We start from the raw sequence: 15,041 nt of genomic DNA, 5'->3' as shown, positions 1-15,041 counted from the left end.
ACCCAGCTCCTGGACCTGGGCTTGGCGCACGGTCCTTCCTCCCTGGAAGCCCCATGACATCATGAGCTGCTCCAGTCTCTGCAGGCCTGCTCTCTGGCCTGCCCTGTGTCACCCTGGGGGCACCTAAGTTCGGAGGCGGGACAGGAGCCCACGGTGACAGTGACCAGCATGAGAGCAGTTCTTGGGTTTCCATCAGCAGGACAGACAGAGCCGCCAGCATGGCTGGGTACCCAGAGTCTTCAGAGGACAGGGTCCCTCCTGTTCTCTATTCCAAGCAGGCTCCCCATTCCCCTGGCTGCAGGAAGGATGGAGGGAAGGAAACGGAAGGAGATAAAGGAAAGAATAAGGGAGGGACATCAAGAAAGCTCCCTGGGCTTGACCTACCTGTCTTGCTTCTCCTCCAGGGAGCTGAACGACAGTCAGGCCACATTTGCCATCTACTCCCGGCTGGCCCACGGGCCCCAGGGATCTGATGGGGAGCTGCTCTGCCATCGCATAGAGCAGGAGTACCGGGTGGGCCCCTTGGAGCTCAGCCGCGAGGCCATCCTGAGGACAAGCACCAACCTGAACACGGGGCGGGTCCTCTACTCGGACAACAATGGCTACCAGATGCAGCGCAGGCCCTACAGGAAATACAAGAACACCACCAGTGCTCGGGTACACCCTGAGCTGTCCTGGGGTGTGGCTGCTGTAGACCCAACCTTGATGGCCATTTTCCAGAAGGCAGGAGAGTCTCCTTAGGTCCAGAGCATCTCCAGGGTCCCACTGCCCTGAGTCTGTCCCTAGGGCCTGTGGCCAAGTGCGTTCAGACCAGGCCTCAGAGCTCTGGGGTCACCATGTGTGAGGCGTGTCCCTGAGGTCTCCTGTGTGCCCCGCGGGTCCTCCTTGGTCAGATGAATGACTGCCTGGGGATCGCTTGAGGATTAAGCATGTGGTGCCTGTCTAGCCCTGAACGGGGTGTGACTCTCCCTGACTGCTCAGAGCTGAGCCATAGCCTGTCTTCCAGGGAGAACTGAGCAGCAGCTGAACTCCAGAATCAGGCAGCTCCCAGGGCATCTCCCTCCATCAGCATGACCTCGGGCGGAAGACAGTGACCTCCCCCAGAACTGTGCTGAGGCCTGGGATGATCCAGGGGCAGGGCCATGCTGGGCACCTCCTGAGCCTTCCTATAGATAGTTCCCTCTCCTTCCAGAGGAACCCGGAGAAGGGGTGTAGTTCCTCCCTGCTCTGATTTCCGTGAGCTTCTGTCAGTTCATCTCTACAACTGGTCTTCACACACTGTGCCCTGGGCTCCAGCGGTCCAAGGCCATCAGCCCAGGACATCTTCCTCCAAAATAGGAAAGGGCAGGGCTGTGTGAGCACTTTCCAGCCCAGACACCAGCCCCTTTCTATTTGGGAACCCCTGGCTGGGGGCCATCTCAGGCTGGACGGGCACAAATGCCTCATTCTCTCCCTGCAGCAGGGGGACCTTGGGGGCACATTTTACAGATGGGGAAACTGAGGCTTGGGCGGGCTGGGTCCCCCAGGCCATAAGGTCAGGAAGCGGTGGAGCTAGTTTTGAATCCCAGTGCATCCATCTCAGAACTCAGAGCCCCTCCCCCATCTACCATGCCACCCTCAGCTGCTGCTGCGCTCATGCAGGGGGCCACCTGGGGCCAGAGGGAGACCCCAGGCCTGCTGGCTGACCTGGTCCACTGCCCCCTTCACCAGGCTGCCAGTGTTTCTGTCCACAGAATTACTACCCCATGGTGCAGTCAGCCTTCATCCAGGACAGACGAAGCAGGCTGGTGCTGCTGTCCGAGCAGGCGCACGGCGTCTCCAGCCAAGGGAACGGGCAGGTGGAGGTAGGAGGCCCCTCTGGTCACTCTCGGGGACCCCAGGGCCCAGGCAGACCCGGTCAGACAGTTGTCCCCTGTAGGTCATGCTCCACCGGCGGCTGGTGAACAACGATCCAGCAAACATCATTGCTGACCTCACACTGAACGACACCTCAGTCGTCCACCCGGTGTTCTGGCTTCTGCTGGGACCCAGGAACCTCACCAGTGGCCTGCGCCAGAGGAGTGGGCTGGCGCTGCAGCACCGGCCCGTCGTGATGCTCCGAGAGATGAGCGGTAAACGTGCTCCTGTCGTCACTGCCTGAGGGAACCTACCTGTCCAGGGATGGGGCTGAGCTTGTGTTGATAGCTAATGGTGAATGGTGTTGATTTGTGATCTCTGAAGAGGAAGATTTAGCTTTGGGATCAGGTCCCAGGATTGATTACTCAGACCTTTTGTGTGGCGGAAGCCTCATTACACTGGAAAATGACAAAGAAAGCCTCTGACATAGACAACAGAAGGGGCAGGGAGAGAGCCCCACTCAGTAGTCACATCAAGGCCTTATATACTTTACCAGACCCACTCCCACATCAGACATCTTAAATTAACAAGATTAGAACTAACAATAGAGAGGACGCACTGCCACAAGTAAGTCTTAAGATTAGTCAGAAGTCTTAAGAAGGAGAAACATGTCCTGGAGCAGGATACTTTTTTATTATATAATCATTAGTACAGAGCTTAAAGAAAAACATACTCTTGAGCAAGATGAGTTCTTTTCTTGTGTAATCATTAGCTCTGGGCTTAAAGAAAGTTAGTCTTAAAGATTGTTGCCATAACACCTCAGAGTTTAAGTAAAAACATCTTTGTGTCTAAGATGAAGAAAAGTAGAAAAAAAATGTTTGTCCATTTCTACTTCTGAGGGCCCTGGACTGCTTATCAACCTACCTAAGGATTAACTCTCTCAGTACCCGCCAGGATCTGGGCTAGTTTGGGGTAGGATGGGACCAGAGTCCTCACATCCAAACCCCTCATTTTTAATGTGGGAAACCTGAGGTGCACAGAGGTTCAGTGACGCGTTCAAGGTCATACAGCTAGTAGGTTCACAGCTGGGACTTACTGCCATTCCCTTCTTATCTCTTTCCCCTCAATCTCCTCTATTTCCTTCTCTGGGGACACTTTCTACTTCTTCCTATTATATATGTCACCATTCAGGTCTGGAGGCTCAGCATTTAAAAGACTGGCTTTATCTGAATGAAGTGTGTTGTCACCAAGTGAGGGTGATTGTCTTCTATGTCCTGATCTGCGAGTTTTATGAGTTGCCTCTCCTGAGACTTGTACAAGTTTCCTTCACTACAGTTGGGCATCATAGCTAAATAGTTGAACATGAAATACTTTAAACAATGAGTGCATTTGAAAGTATTTGAAGATGCTACTGCAGAGAATCTTTTAAATTTTATAGACATAAAAACAAAGTCTGCATTTGTCCATTCTCTCTACAGGCATACCTCAACATATATGCTTTTGTTTTCTTTTTTCTTTTTTTCTGAGCATTGACGATACTGCACTGTTTACAAATTGAAAGTTTGCTGTATCTTGCAGCAGCATCTCTGCACTGCTCTTTCAACAGCAGTTGCTCAGTTCACATCAATGTATCACATTTTGCTATTTCTCACAGTATTCAAATATTTTTCATTATTACTATAATTGCTATAGGATTAGTGATCTTCATCATTGTCCTTGCAGAAAGACTGCTAATCACTGAAGTCTCACCTGAGGTAACCTTTTTAACAAGAAAGCTTTTAAAATCTAATGTATATATAAACTGTTTTCCTTAGACATAATGCTATTGCACACAATAGATTATGGTAAAGTGTAAGCATAAATTTTATATGCACTGTGAAACCAAGACGCTCAAGTCTGGCTTTATTACAATATTTGACTTATTTCAATGGTTGCAGTCAAACCCACATTAATCCCAAATTTAGCCTGTAATCCTTAACCTGTTTTCTATTTCTCATCCCTTGCAGAAGTTTTGATGAGGGCATGATTTTAGGTTTCCTCTGTTTTGAGATTTAGGCTTGACCTTTACAAGGCATTAGCAAGAAAGTGGGTGGTAGTTGACTCACTCACTGAGCATTTATTGAGTGCCTGCCATATGCTGCAGATTGTACCTGCATTAGACCCAGCTCTTGTCCTGAAGGTTTTCTCAAGGGCTCAATCAGGGACCAGTCATGGGGATCCAAGTTCAGCATGAAGAGGGATCAGAGGTCATGAGGGCCTTGATGTCTATATGTTTGGTGGAGTTTGTGACCCCAGACAAGGTGGTGTACAGGGATCAACTTCAAGAGATAACAGTGGACCTCTTGTTTGTAAGAGAAGAAACCGCAGGGGCAGGTGCTTGGGCTGGGCGTGGGGAAGGCAGTGGAATGGAAGGACGAGCTGGACAAGAGGCTGGGGCAGGAGGGAGAAGTGCAGCTCTGGGCCTCTGGGAGCGGGTGCTCATGTCCGTCTCTTCCGGGACTGTCAGGAGCTGCCTGCCCAGCCACGCCTATGTGCAGGGGCAGACTCTGAGGACAGAGGCGGGCGGGTCTGGCAGCTGGGCTGGAGCTGCTCCTGGGTCAGTCTGCGGTCCCTTCCTGGCAGCAGAGAGGGTGTTGCCACAGAGAGAAAGCTCCATGGCTGTGGTCAGCTCCACCCACGGTCCCGCCCACGGCTGTGGTCAGCTCCACCCACGGTCCGTCTGCAGCTGTGGTCAGCTCCGCCCACGGTCCCGCCCACGGCTGTGGTCAGCGCCGCCCACGGTCCCGTGCACGGCTGTGGTCAGCGCCGCCCACGGTCCGTCCGCGGCTGTGGTAGCGCCGCCCATGGTCCCGCCCACGGCTGTGGCCAGCGCCCCCCACGGTCCGTCCACGGCTGTGGTCAGCGCCCCCCACGGTCCGTCCACGGCTGTGGTCAGCGCCGCCCACGGTCCGTCCACGGCTGTGGTCAGCGCCGCCCACGGTCCGTCCACGGCTGTGGTCAGCGCCGCCCACGGTCCCGCGCACGGCTGTGGTCAGCGCCCCCCACGGTCCGTCCACGGCTGTGGTCAGCGCCGCCCACGGTCCGTCCACGGCTGTGGTCAGCGCCCCCCACGGTCCCGCGCACGGCTGTGGTCAGCGCCCCCCACGGTCCGTCCACGGCTGTGGTCAGCGCCCCCCACGGTCCGTCCACGGCTGTGGTCAGCGCCGCCCACGGTCCGTCCACGGCTGTGGTCAGCGCCCCCCACGGTCCGTCCACGGCTGTGGTCAGCGCTGCCCACGGTCCGTCCACGGCTGTGGTCAGCGCCCCCCACGGTCCCGCGCACGGCTGTGGTCAGCGCCGCCCACGGTCCCGCCCACGGCTGTGGTCAGCGCCCCCCACGGTCCCGCCCGCGGCTGTGGCCAGCGCCGCCCACGGTCGCTCCGCGGCTGAGGTCAGCTCCGCCCACGGTCCCGCCCACGGCTGTGGTCAGCGCCGCCCACGGTCCCGCGCACGGCTGTGGTCAGCGCCGCCCACGGTCCCGGGCACGGCTGAGGTCAGCGCCGCCCACGGTCCCGTCCACGGCTGTGGTCAGCGCCGCCCACGGTCCCGTCCACGGCTGTGGTCAGCGCCGCCCACGGTCCCGCCCACGGCTGTGGCCAGCGCCGCCCACGGTCCGTCCGCGGCTGTGGTAGCACCGCCCACGGTCCCGCCCACGGCTGTGGTCAGCGCCGCCCACGGTCCGTCCACGGCTGAGGTCACCTCGTCCCAGGTTCGGCCCTGGGCTCGTCCACCTGCACACGGAGAAACCAAGGGTCCGAGACGGGGCCAGAGGAGCCTTTACCCCGGGGCTCAGGGGAGGGGAGCGTGCGTTGCCTCCTCGGGCGCTGGCCCTCACGCGGCTGCCCCTCCCCGCTTCTGTCCCCTGAGCTTCGCTGTCTGCAGACCCGCTTCTGCTCTTGCCTGGGACGGGGCTGTGAACAGCTCCGGGACCGAAGGAACTGAGAGGCCTCTGCCACGGGCAGAGATCCCAGGGAACGCTCTGATTGGCCGCGGTCGAATCACGTGACCAAGCCTGACCAATCGCTGAGCCCTGGGAGTTGTGAGGCGACCGCGGCTCCCGCTGGAGCCCAGAGCGTCTCCTGGAAGAGGAGGGCTGAGCCCCTCTGGGCAGAGGCAGCGATCGATGTCAGCACGGAGCTGGCGTCTGAGACCTGGTTCACGGGGCAGGTCTCTGGGTGACTCGCTGCAAGTTCTGGAAGAAGTGGCGTCTTCTCTCTGGTCCCACCTCCCGGTCTGCAGTTTGAACTGGCTGGACCGGGGATTCAAGGCAGGCTGGGCTTTAGCATGAACAGGTGCTTCAGGCTGCCTGCCCTTGGGCCGCAGGCGGGAGGGAGTGAGGTCAGATGAAGCGGGGGGCTTAGTGTGGAGCTGTGAGTGTCAGGAGGAGAGTTTGGCCCACAGCCTCTCCTTGCTGTCCATCTGCCTTGCAGAGACTGCCCGGCGTGGCTCAGGCTTCAAGCTGCAAGAGGCTGTGACGCTTCCCTCAAGCATCCACCTGCAGATCCTCAGCATCCCCGGCTGGAAGTACAGCTCAAACCACACAGAGCACCTGCGGACTCTCCAGAAAGGTGCGGCGGGTACTCAGGTGTCCAGACTCACTCCTGCCTCCACATGCCAGCCCGGCACCCAGCCCATCACTGGACAGAGGGGCTCTCCTCAGAGTCATCCAGGCTCTTTCAGGTCCTGCTTCTTCCAGGGTCTTCTCCTGGAGCCTCAGACACTGGTGTCCCACCTGTATTTTGGGCTCAGGCATGTCTTTGATGAGGTTCTGTTCATGCCTTGAAAAATAATTCTAATGTCAGGCACGGGTTGTCATGGTGGGTTGAGCCATGGATGACACATGAAACATCCCTGGGCTCGGTGGGTCCCTATCTACAGAGGGAAGCAGGCAATTCATCAGAGAGCAATGACAGTGATCTGAGGAAAGTTCCAGCTAGGCATCACTGAGGGCTTCCTGATGGAGGCAACACCTCCCAGAAACAAATAGGTCCTGTACCCCTTACCTGCCCCTTTAGACTCTGAGCAGTTCCAGGGCAGGACTGTCTGTGCCCCAGTTACTGCTGTGTCCCCAAAGGCACACTCAGGGCCTAGGACGTTCCATATAAGTGTCAGCCCAATTAAGAAGGAGGAATAGAAAGAAGTCAAGGCCTGATGTTATATTTGTGCCTGATAAACTGGATCTTTGAAAGACTGGCTCAAGTTTGAAGCCACGTGGCTTCCTGACCCTGACCTCCAGCATCCCTGCTTCACTGCCCACTTGACACATATGATGGGATGGACGGGGTTCCCAGCAGCCGCAGAGTCATTTGGCTCCCACTTGTTGTGTGTGTGTGTGTGTGTGTGTGCGTGTGTGTGGCCAAGACACTGAGAAAGTACCTCCTGGAGGCTGCTTGTACTGAATGAAGTAAAGGAGACACGGGCTGGGCCAAGCAAGACCCTGTTCCCAGGAAGGTGAATAAGAGGCCGAGCGAGGGGAGCACTGGGGATGCCAAGAGGGCCACCTGTTCCCCAGAAACAAAGACCCCATTATCATCATCACCTGCATCACCACTATCATCATCTCTAGCTACATTTCCAGTACCAGAAATCCTTCCTTGATTCTAGAGCTCCAGTCCCTAACCCCATCACTTGAATGGAGACAAGAGACTTTGCAGACTTCTTATGCAAAGTAACAAGGAGCCCACAGCATCACTGTCCTCACACAGCACAGTTCATTTCGACCCCTTGCTCTGTGGGATCAGCAGGGTGGCTCTTCTCATTTGGTCTCCAAAGACCAGCAGATAGAGACTACATTACAACACATTTCCTAGGTCTCGTGGCAGAAATAAGCTTCTGTGAGTTGAGGAACATCACCTTTGGAATGGTGCCTCATCTTCAGGGATATGAGGCCACACCCCTCATTCACAGGTGCCAGGGCAGAGAGAAAGTTCCAGAGAACAGGAAGCCGGAAGGACAGGCCCAATGAGGAGCTCACCAGTGAACAAGAATGAAGACTTTCAGATGGCTGCAACAGCCCTGGTGTGGGTGGTGGGAGGCGTCACTTTGGCTGCACCTGGCTTGGAGTCCTCCCCGCTCCTTCTTGATGCACACCGGCTGTGTGTCTGGGCAAGTGGCTGCCCCTCTCTGAGCCCCTGGCTCATCTGCAAAGTGGGGCTGTGTTAGCTGCCTCCGAGGGAGGTTGAAGTTGTGAAATGGAGGTGAGAGTGTAAAGTGCCAGGCAGAGACTGTTGTCCTCACGGCCACCTTCCTTCTGTCCCTAAGACCGAAACCGCTCGGCCAAGGCAGACCTGCGCCGTGTCCTGCTGCGGCTCCAGCACCTGTATGAGGTGGAGCAGGACCCCGTGCTGTCTCAGCCTGTGACCGTGAACCTGCAGGTAACCTGCCCTCCCGTGGCCTGCCCCGACATCACAGAGTCAGGCCCCCAGGGGGACACGCCCTCGGGAGACAAACCCTGGTGCCTGGGTGTTTCCTGGGGCGGCCCCACCTGCCTGCCACCTGCTGGGCGTGCTGATCCAGGCAGCACTGGGGGGTCAGCTGCCCCTGGCCTCAGGTCCTCATCTGTAAAATGGGGCTGCCCCTCCTCGCGCAGGGACTTGCCCTGCAATGAATGTGGGGGATGCTGGGCCCTGGGCCCTGGTGCGGCCGCCCTGCTGTGTCAGGGTCTCTGCTCAGGTCTGGGGTCCGGGTGCTCACCCCTCCCTTGCTCTGTCCTGCAGTCTGTGCTGCGGGGACTGGGCTCCGTGGTGTCCATGGAGGAGCGCTCGCTCACAGGGACCTGGAACGTGAGTGAGATGCATCGCTGGACCTGGAGCACGCGGGACCCTCCCCGCCACAGAGGTTCGGATGCCCTGGTCCTGGCTCTGCCCCAGGTCCCCAGCCTCACTCCCAGCCAGACCCCAGCTCTGCCCCGAGGCCTGTGTGACCTGGAGCTGGCCGTCCTCCTTCTCTGGGTCTCTGCCTTCCTGAGTCAGCCACGGAAGGTTATAGACTCTAGGCTTCAGATCAGTCTCCACGCGCCAGAGCTGCACACAGTGTGTGTGTGTGTGGGTGCTCTTGTGTGTCCAAGACCACAACCCTCTGAGGCCTTGAGTGAGCCCCAAACTTCAGCTGCACCCTCGGATGTTCTGATGGTTGCCCTGCTGTGCATTACACTGCACACAGACTGCTTCTTGCCTGGAAATCTTTGCCTCTGCTGTTCCTTCTGCCTGGAAAGCACTTGTCCCCTCTCTGGGCCTCCCCTGACCCTCCCCCGGTCAGGGCTGAGCCGGGAGCCTCCCTTGCTCTCCCCCTCCCTCAGTGAGCGCTGCCCCATTTATCTCCTTTTTTGGCTCCTGCACACAGCATAGTCTGGCTGCATAAGGAGGCACTTAGTCAATGCATGATAGACAGATGGATGAAGGGATGGTTTGATAGAAAAAAAGGATGGAAGGAAAGAAGAAAAGTAGATGGATGATGGACAGCTCAATGGTTGAGTGACAGATGGATGGAAAGAGGGAGGAAGGAAGGAAAGAGGATGAGTGAATGATGGATGAAAGGAAGGGAAGTGGACGGAACATGGACTGTTGTGCGGCTGGAGGTTGAACAGATGGATCGGAGGATGCAGATGAAAGGATGGAAGAGTGTGTGGTGGATGATTGGATGTTTGTATGGATGGATGGATAGAGGGATGGCTGCAGGGGCAAGTTTCATCCCAAGGAGGAATCCTGAAGAACAGGGTGTGTCTGAGGACAGCCCACTGAGATCAAGGGCAGGGCCCCCTCATGGCCTCAGTGAGAGGACTCTTAGGCACATATATGGGGCCACAACCCATGGAGAAACAAGACCAAGCAGGCCCAAGCCCCCTGCACACGCCTTGACTGTGCTGGGCCCTCAGGGGAGGCCGGAAATGAAAGAGGCCCCTCAGCAGTGCAGTCCTGTCAAGAGGGGGCAGCTGAGGGCTGTGATCACAGTGGGAGTCACAGACGCAGCAGGCGCCGTGTTGCCAGGGGGATGCTGGGAGGAGGGGGCCTCGGGAAGCAGGTGGTCCAGGGGCAGTGCCGGACAGACCCTCTCTGCTCCCAGGTAGCTCCAGTCAGCCCCCGCCACCTCCAGGAGACCCCGAGGTCACCATCTACCCGAAGGAGATCCGCACGTTCTTCATTCACTTTCAAGAGCAGTGAGACCTTGGCAGATTCTTGGTCCCAGGACACTGAAAAGCAGCCTAGAGGGATGAGGGGAACAGCTGCGAAGCTGGTGTGCTAACGACAGGAAACGGATGGATGGGGGTGTTCTGACTTCTTAAATAAAATCACATTAAGGACCCGTGTCTTCCCCTGCCCACTGGAGCCGGCCCTCTCTATCCTCTCCTGTCACAGATGGTAGCCTCACACATGCTCACCTTCCTGCTTCACCTGCAAGAGTCAAAGCCAGGTGTTCTCCCAAAGACAGAAGCAATAATCCCCAGGGATACCAGAATGCATCTGCCTGCATCCTGCCAGATCTCAGCAAGTCCCCCAGGATTACCAGTGGCCGTGCTGTGTCCTGGGTACCTTCATGGGTTCATCCCAGGGTGGAGACGCCCCTGCTGTGAGGGCTATGCCTAAGATATACGGGAGGGAGCTACTGACCCGGATGTGTGATGCCAAGCTCTGTGTCCAATCTCAGACTCTTGCCCTGGTCCCTGGGCACACCTGCCCTACAGGAAGTTCCTACAGCTCAGGCCAAATGATGAAAGCTCCAAAAAATGGAAGGAAACCATGTAGCAAGTGAAAGACAGAACACGCAGGGTAAGGATTATTAATATTAAAGACCCCACTGGTCTCATAATTTCGGGACCAAGAACAGCAGCTGCCTCAGAACTCTGGGCCCCCGGTGACCATTATGAGACAGATCAGGACATGGAGGGGTTCTGGAGCTGGCCGGGGGCCTCTCCTGGAAGCGTTGGCACAAGAAGGGGAAAAGGAGAGATGTCAGGAGGAGATGACTGTGTGGAAACGTGTGGATGCCATTCAGCCGTGTCCTCTGTGCCCAGGTTCCGCACTGGTGTCGCCTGCCTTAGTATAAAGCCCATTTTATGCAACACAAACTGAAATGGTAGAGAGAAAGATTCACAAACGGTGGATGTTTGATTCTGCCCTGAAAATCTTGTCCTTCTCCCCAGTCACCAAACGCCCTCTGCTGGGAGCAGAGATGGCTGCACTCCCCTGCTCCCCAGGGATGCCCTATAGAGCTGCAAAAAGCCCTGGAAGCCAGTTCCAAGGAGGACAATAGAGGTGCTCCCCATGTAATCTTGACAGATGAGTGGAGGACTGACCTGATTCCAGCTGCCTCACCCAATACGGGAACAACAACTTCCACTCTGGACACTAATGACCCTAACCTGCAGGAGTGGATGGACTTGAATACCCTACCAGCCCCTCCCCCAGCCCCAGACTGAGATTAGAGGGGAGGTTAGAGGAGATTAGAGGCCAGGCAGAGGGAACAGGTGGAGTTATAAAGAGAGGAAGCCAGAGCAGAGAGAGAAAGAGCCTGCAAGACCCAGCTTCACCCTGGCTCTCCTCCCACACCATGGCCCAGGACCAGCCATCTCCCCCACACCCTGTCCCCTCCACCCCTCCTCCAGGAAGCCCTCCAGGGTCCTCCAAGCACCTCCAGACCACCAGAGCAGATCCTCCTGTGGACAGAGCTATCACGGCCACATCCCGTCTCCCCATAAGGACATCCTGGGGGCAGCACAACTTCTGTCCCCTCACCTCCCAGCACAGAGCTTGGCACACAGTCAGAGTTCAGTGGCTGTTTACTGATCAAAACTTGAGAACAGGTGCAGGGCAGCCTTGCAGCCTGGGGCGGGGCGGACCTGCTGTGTATGAGGAGAGCTATCTCTGCGGTCAGGCCCTGGAGGGGGCAGTTACATCTCCAACAGCTCAGTGTCCAAACCTCCCCATGGACAGACCTACAGGTGCCCCCCGTACAGGGGGAGCCGGGGGTCTCGTCAGGCCCTCAGGAGGTGTGCACTGGCCTGCTCCGGGGTGAGGGGCTGGCTCACACAGTGGGTAGAGGTGGAGCTGGGAGGAGCCGCCCAGCTGAGCTTTATATGCCGTGCTGTGGGTATCACCTATATTGTCCATGTTAGGAGGGGACAGCCATGTCCGTGACAGTTACACCCCTGGGTTCTTTCCCCCAAAGATCAGGAGCTCCTGCTTTGTCCCCAGTCCTGATCCAGCAGAGGACAGAGTGAGCCCATGAAGTCTGTCTGGTGGGTGAGAAGGGTGTGGGCCAAGCACACAGGTTAATACAGAATTGTATTCTTCAGTCAATGCTATGGAGGTGGGAGGGGAGGCCCAGAGAAAGTCTCTAGGAGATGGGGAGAAATAAAGGAGGAATAGCAACCTGCCAGACAGGAAGTGGAGGAAGATGCTTCCCAGCAGAGGGAACAGCACGTGCAAGGGCCTGACCTGGGAAAGGGCCCGACCTGTAGGGAGGCCCTGACCCTGCAGCTGTGGTGCCGGGAGAACGGGGCTCCTTCCAGGCCAGGACGCAGCAGAGGAGAAGGGTTGTGAGGGGGGGGCAGTGGGCCTTCCAGCAGCGTCAGGATGGACTGAGCAGAAGAGGGGGTGGGAGCTGAGGCCAGAAAGGCAGAGGGGACAAGTGCTGGAGGGTACAGGTGCAGGTTTTGGGTCAGACTCCCAGAGGGCAGACACGGGAGCTGGCAGGTTGGAATCTAGAGGATGCCGGGCCCCTGCTGCTGGGGGAGGTGCTTGGCACTGGGTGCAGCCCCAGGTAGTTTGCCCATCAGGGCATCCTGAGCCCCCAGGCTGGTCACACACCCTAGAGGACAGGCAGCGCTGATGTCACAAAGAAAAGGTGGAAATGGTGCTGGTGGGTCCACCTTACAAGCTCCCACGCAGCACAGAGTAGGGTCAGGCTGTTCTTTCTCTGGAACACCCAGCACAATTCATGCTTCACACTCTCATGATCTGCTATGGCCCGGATCAGGAAGAGGTCACAGCTGAACTCCCATGTCTGACCCTGAGCACAAACTGGCACTGCTGCAGGGAATTGCCAGCCCCTGTGTTCTTCTCACGGTGCTTGAGTTCAGTGTGGAGTTCATGGTGATTCTCCTTGGAGCCGAACACATGTGCACCGGCCCTTTTGCTCAACAATTTGCTGCCAGGCACCAAGGTCATGGGTCCCAGAACCTCAAGTAGCCTCTTCCACTGGGCTACTGGGCATGACAGAGCCTGATCTAGAAAGAACCGCTCCTGTGCTGAAGCCTGTCCCTGCAAGGAAATGCTACCTTCTGTTGAAGGACAAGTGTGTTAGTTACTCAGTCATGTCTGACTCTTTGTGACCCCATGGACTAAAGCCCACCAGGCTCCCCTGGCTATGAAATTCTCCAGGCAAGAATAATGGGGTGCATAGCCATTTCCTTCTCGAGGGGATCTTCCTACCCAGGGATCGAACCTAGGTCTCCTGAATTGCAGGCGATTCAGGTCTCCTGAATTTACCATCTGAGCCACCTACTGGTGAAGAACCTGCCTGCCAATGCCAGAGACGTAAGCGATTCAGGTTTGATCAATGGGTTGGAAAGATCCCCTGGTGGAAGTCATGGCAACGCAGTCCAGTATTCTCACCTGGGGGATCCCGGGACAGAGGACCTGCAGGCCATAGGGTCCCAAAGAATCAGACACAAGTAAAACGATTTAGCAAGCACCCAGTGAAGGAGAGGGAGCCCCCAAGGCTGTCGCAGAATCTGCCCTGAGCCCTAACTCTCGGGGGCCTTCCGGTCTCCAGATCTGTGAGATGGTATGTGTCTGCTGGTTAAGACCCCCACTGGGAGGAAAGTCCAGGTCAAGTCAGGCCAGGAGGGTACCAGGGAGAGGATGATACAGGAAGGATAAAGACCTGCTTGGAGACCAAGTTCTCCAGATGTGTTTGCTGGGGGAGGGGACAAGGTGGCCAGAAGTGAGAGTGAGTCTCAGGTCGGGCAGCGACAGAAAGAGCCGCTCAGGCATTTGGAGATCAGACAGCAGAACCCACTCCCAGACCCCTGCTCCAAGTCAGGGTTACAGAGACCCCCAAGCAACACACTGGCCCCTGCAGCCTGCACCACCATGCCAGCCATCCTCCAGGAAGGAGACCCCGCTGTTGTCATCTCCTGTGAATTCCCTCTCAGGTCCCCAGCTCCTCTATGGGTCCCATTTTACAGATGGGCTGCTGAGTCCTAGAGGGTTCAGGCATCTTGCCAAGGTCACTATCCGAGATCCAGACCTAATTCTTAAACTTTCAGGCCATCTTGCTCCTACATTAGCTGTGTGACCTGGGATAGTCAGGTCCTATTTGTGAAAGCCCCCTTAAAAGAGAGATGACAACCACTATTGCAAGTCTCAGGCTTGGGGTTTCATGTGAAGGAGAGTGTTCCTGGTGGTGGCAGGCCCCACACTGAGAGTTAGGATTTGCAGGGCAGTGTGAAGGAGCCAGTCCAGCGGGTGGGGGCAGGAATGGGTAAGATGCCCAGTGGGGAATACCAGAGAGGCCTCGGGGAGGGGCATGAGGACCGGGATGAGGGGAGCCAGAGGGAAGCTGGTAGGCTTCCCTGGGGAGGTGGTGTTTGGGGTTTGGCTAAAGGCGGATGGTCAGGAAACCCCAGATGGAGCAGAGTGCTGCAAGGCAGTGAGCGAGGGCCCCCGCCTGCACCGCTCAGATGACAGCCTCTGTGTGGGCGTCACTCCTGGTCTCCTTCTGCTCTGTCCACCAAAGGGCGGTGGCCCCATCGGCTGGCAGGAGGCAGGGCCCGCAGGCAGGCAGACGTCCTCCAGCCCCTGTGCTGGCCGAGGAGATGGAGCCTCGGGGCTGGCTCCCTCTGCTCCTGCAGTTGGGCCTGATGTGGCCCCTAGGGGCTCCTTCTGAGCCCCGACTGAGGGTATTCGTGGTTCCGCACAGCCACATGGACGTGGGCTGGCTGCACACCGTACAGGTAGGTGCCCCGTGTGACCCCTGCACACCTCTTGAAGCTGCGGTTCTTTTTCCATCTGGATTCCAGAGTGGGTCTGTGTCCTGGGTCTCTGCCATCAGGGGTCTCGGCCTGGAGTCCATCACTACCTGGCTATGGACTGGCTGAGGACTGCTCTGGGGGCTCAGATGGTAAAGAATCTGCCTGCAGTTCAAGAGAACCGGGTTCGATCCCT

At 57.1% G+C, this 15,041-nt stretch overlaps 1 protein-coding gene and 1 pseudogene across 1 annotated transcript in view; both read left to right on the top strand.

Annotated features, from left to right (window-relative positions):
* Positions 1–10,133, top strand: part of LOC136152783 (epididymis-specific alpha-mannosidase-like) — a 38,288-nt gene extending 28,155 nt beyond the window's left edge. Inside the window, 7 exon segments of the mRNA XM_065914168.1 lie at positions 405–657; positions 1,734–1,844; positions 1,919–2,111; positions 6,306–6,460; positions 8,157–8,249; positions 8,592–8,712; positions 9,937–10,133. Coding sequence (XP_065770240.1) covers positions 405–657; positions 1,734–1,844; positions 1,919–2,111; positions 6,306–6,460; positions 8,157–8,249; positions 8,592–8,712; positions 9,937–10,034 — 1,024 coding nt within the window. The 3' untranslated portion in view covers positions 10,035–10,133.
* A 4,559-nt stretch (positions 10,134–14,692) lies between these two features.
* LOC136152782 (epididymis-specific alpha-mannosidase-like) overlaps positions 14,693–15,041 on the top strand; it is a 31,955-nt pseudogene continuing 31,606 nt past the window's right edge.

The sequence above is a fragment of the Muntiacus reevesi genome, chromosome 22 (assembly GCF_963930625.1).
Source record: "Muntiacus reevesi chromosome 22, mMunRee1.1, whole genome shotgun sequence".
Classification (NCBI taxonomy): domain Eukaryota; kingdom Metazoa; phylum Chordata; class Mammalia; order Artiodactyla; family Cervidae; genus Muntiacus; species Muntiacus reevesi.
Note: the sequence above shows the minus strand (reverse complement) of the source record. Positions and strands in the feature narration are given on the sequence as shown.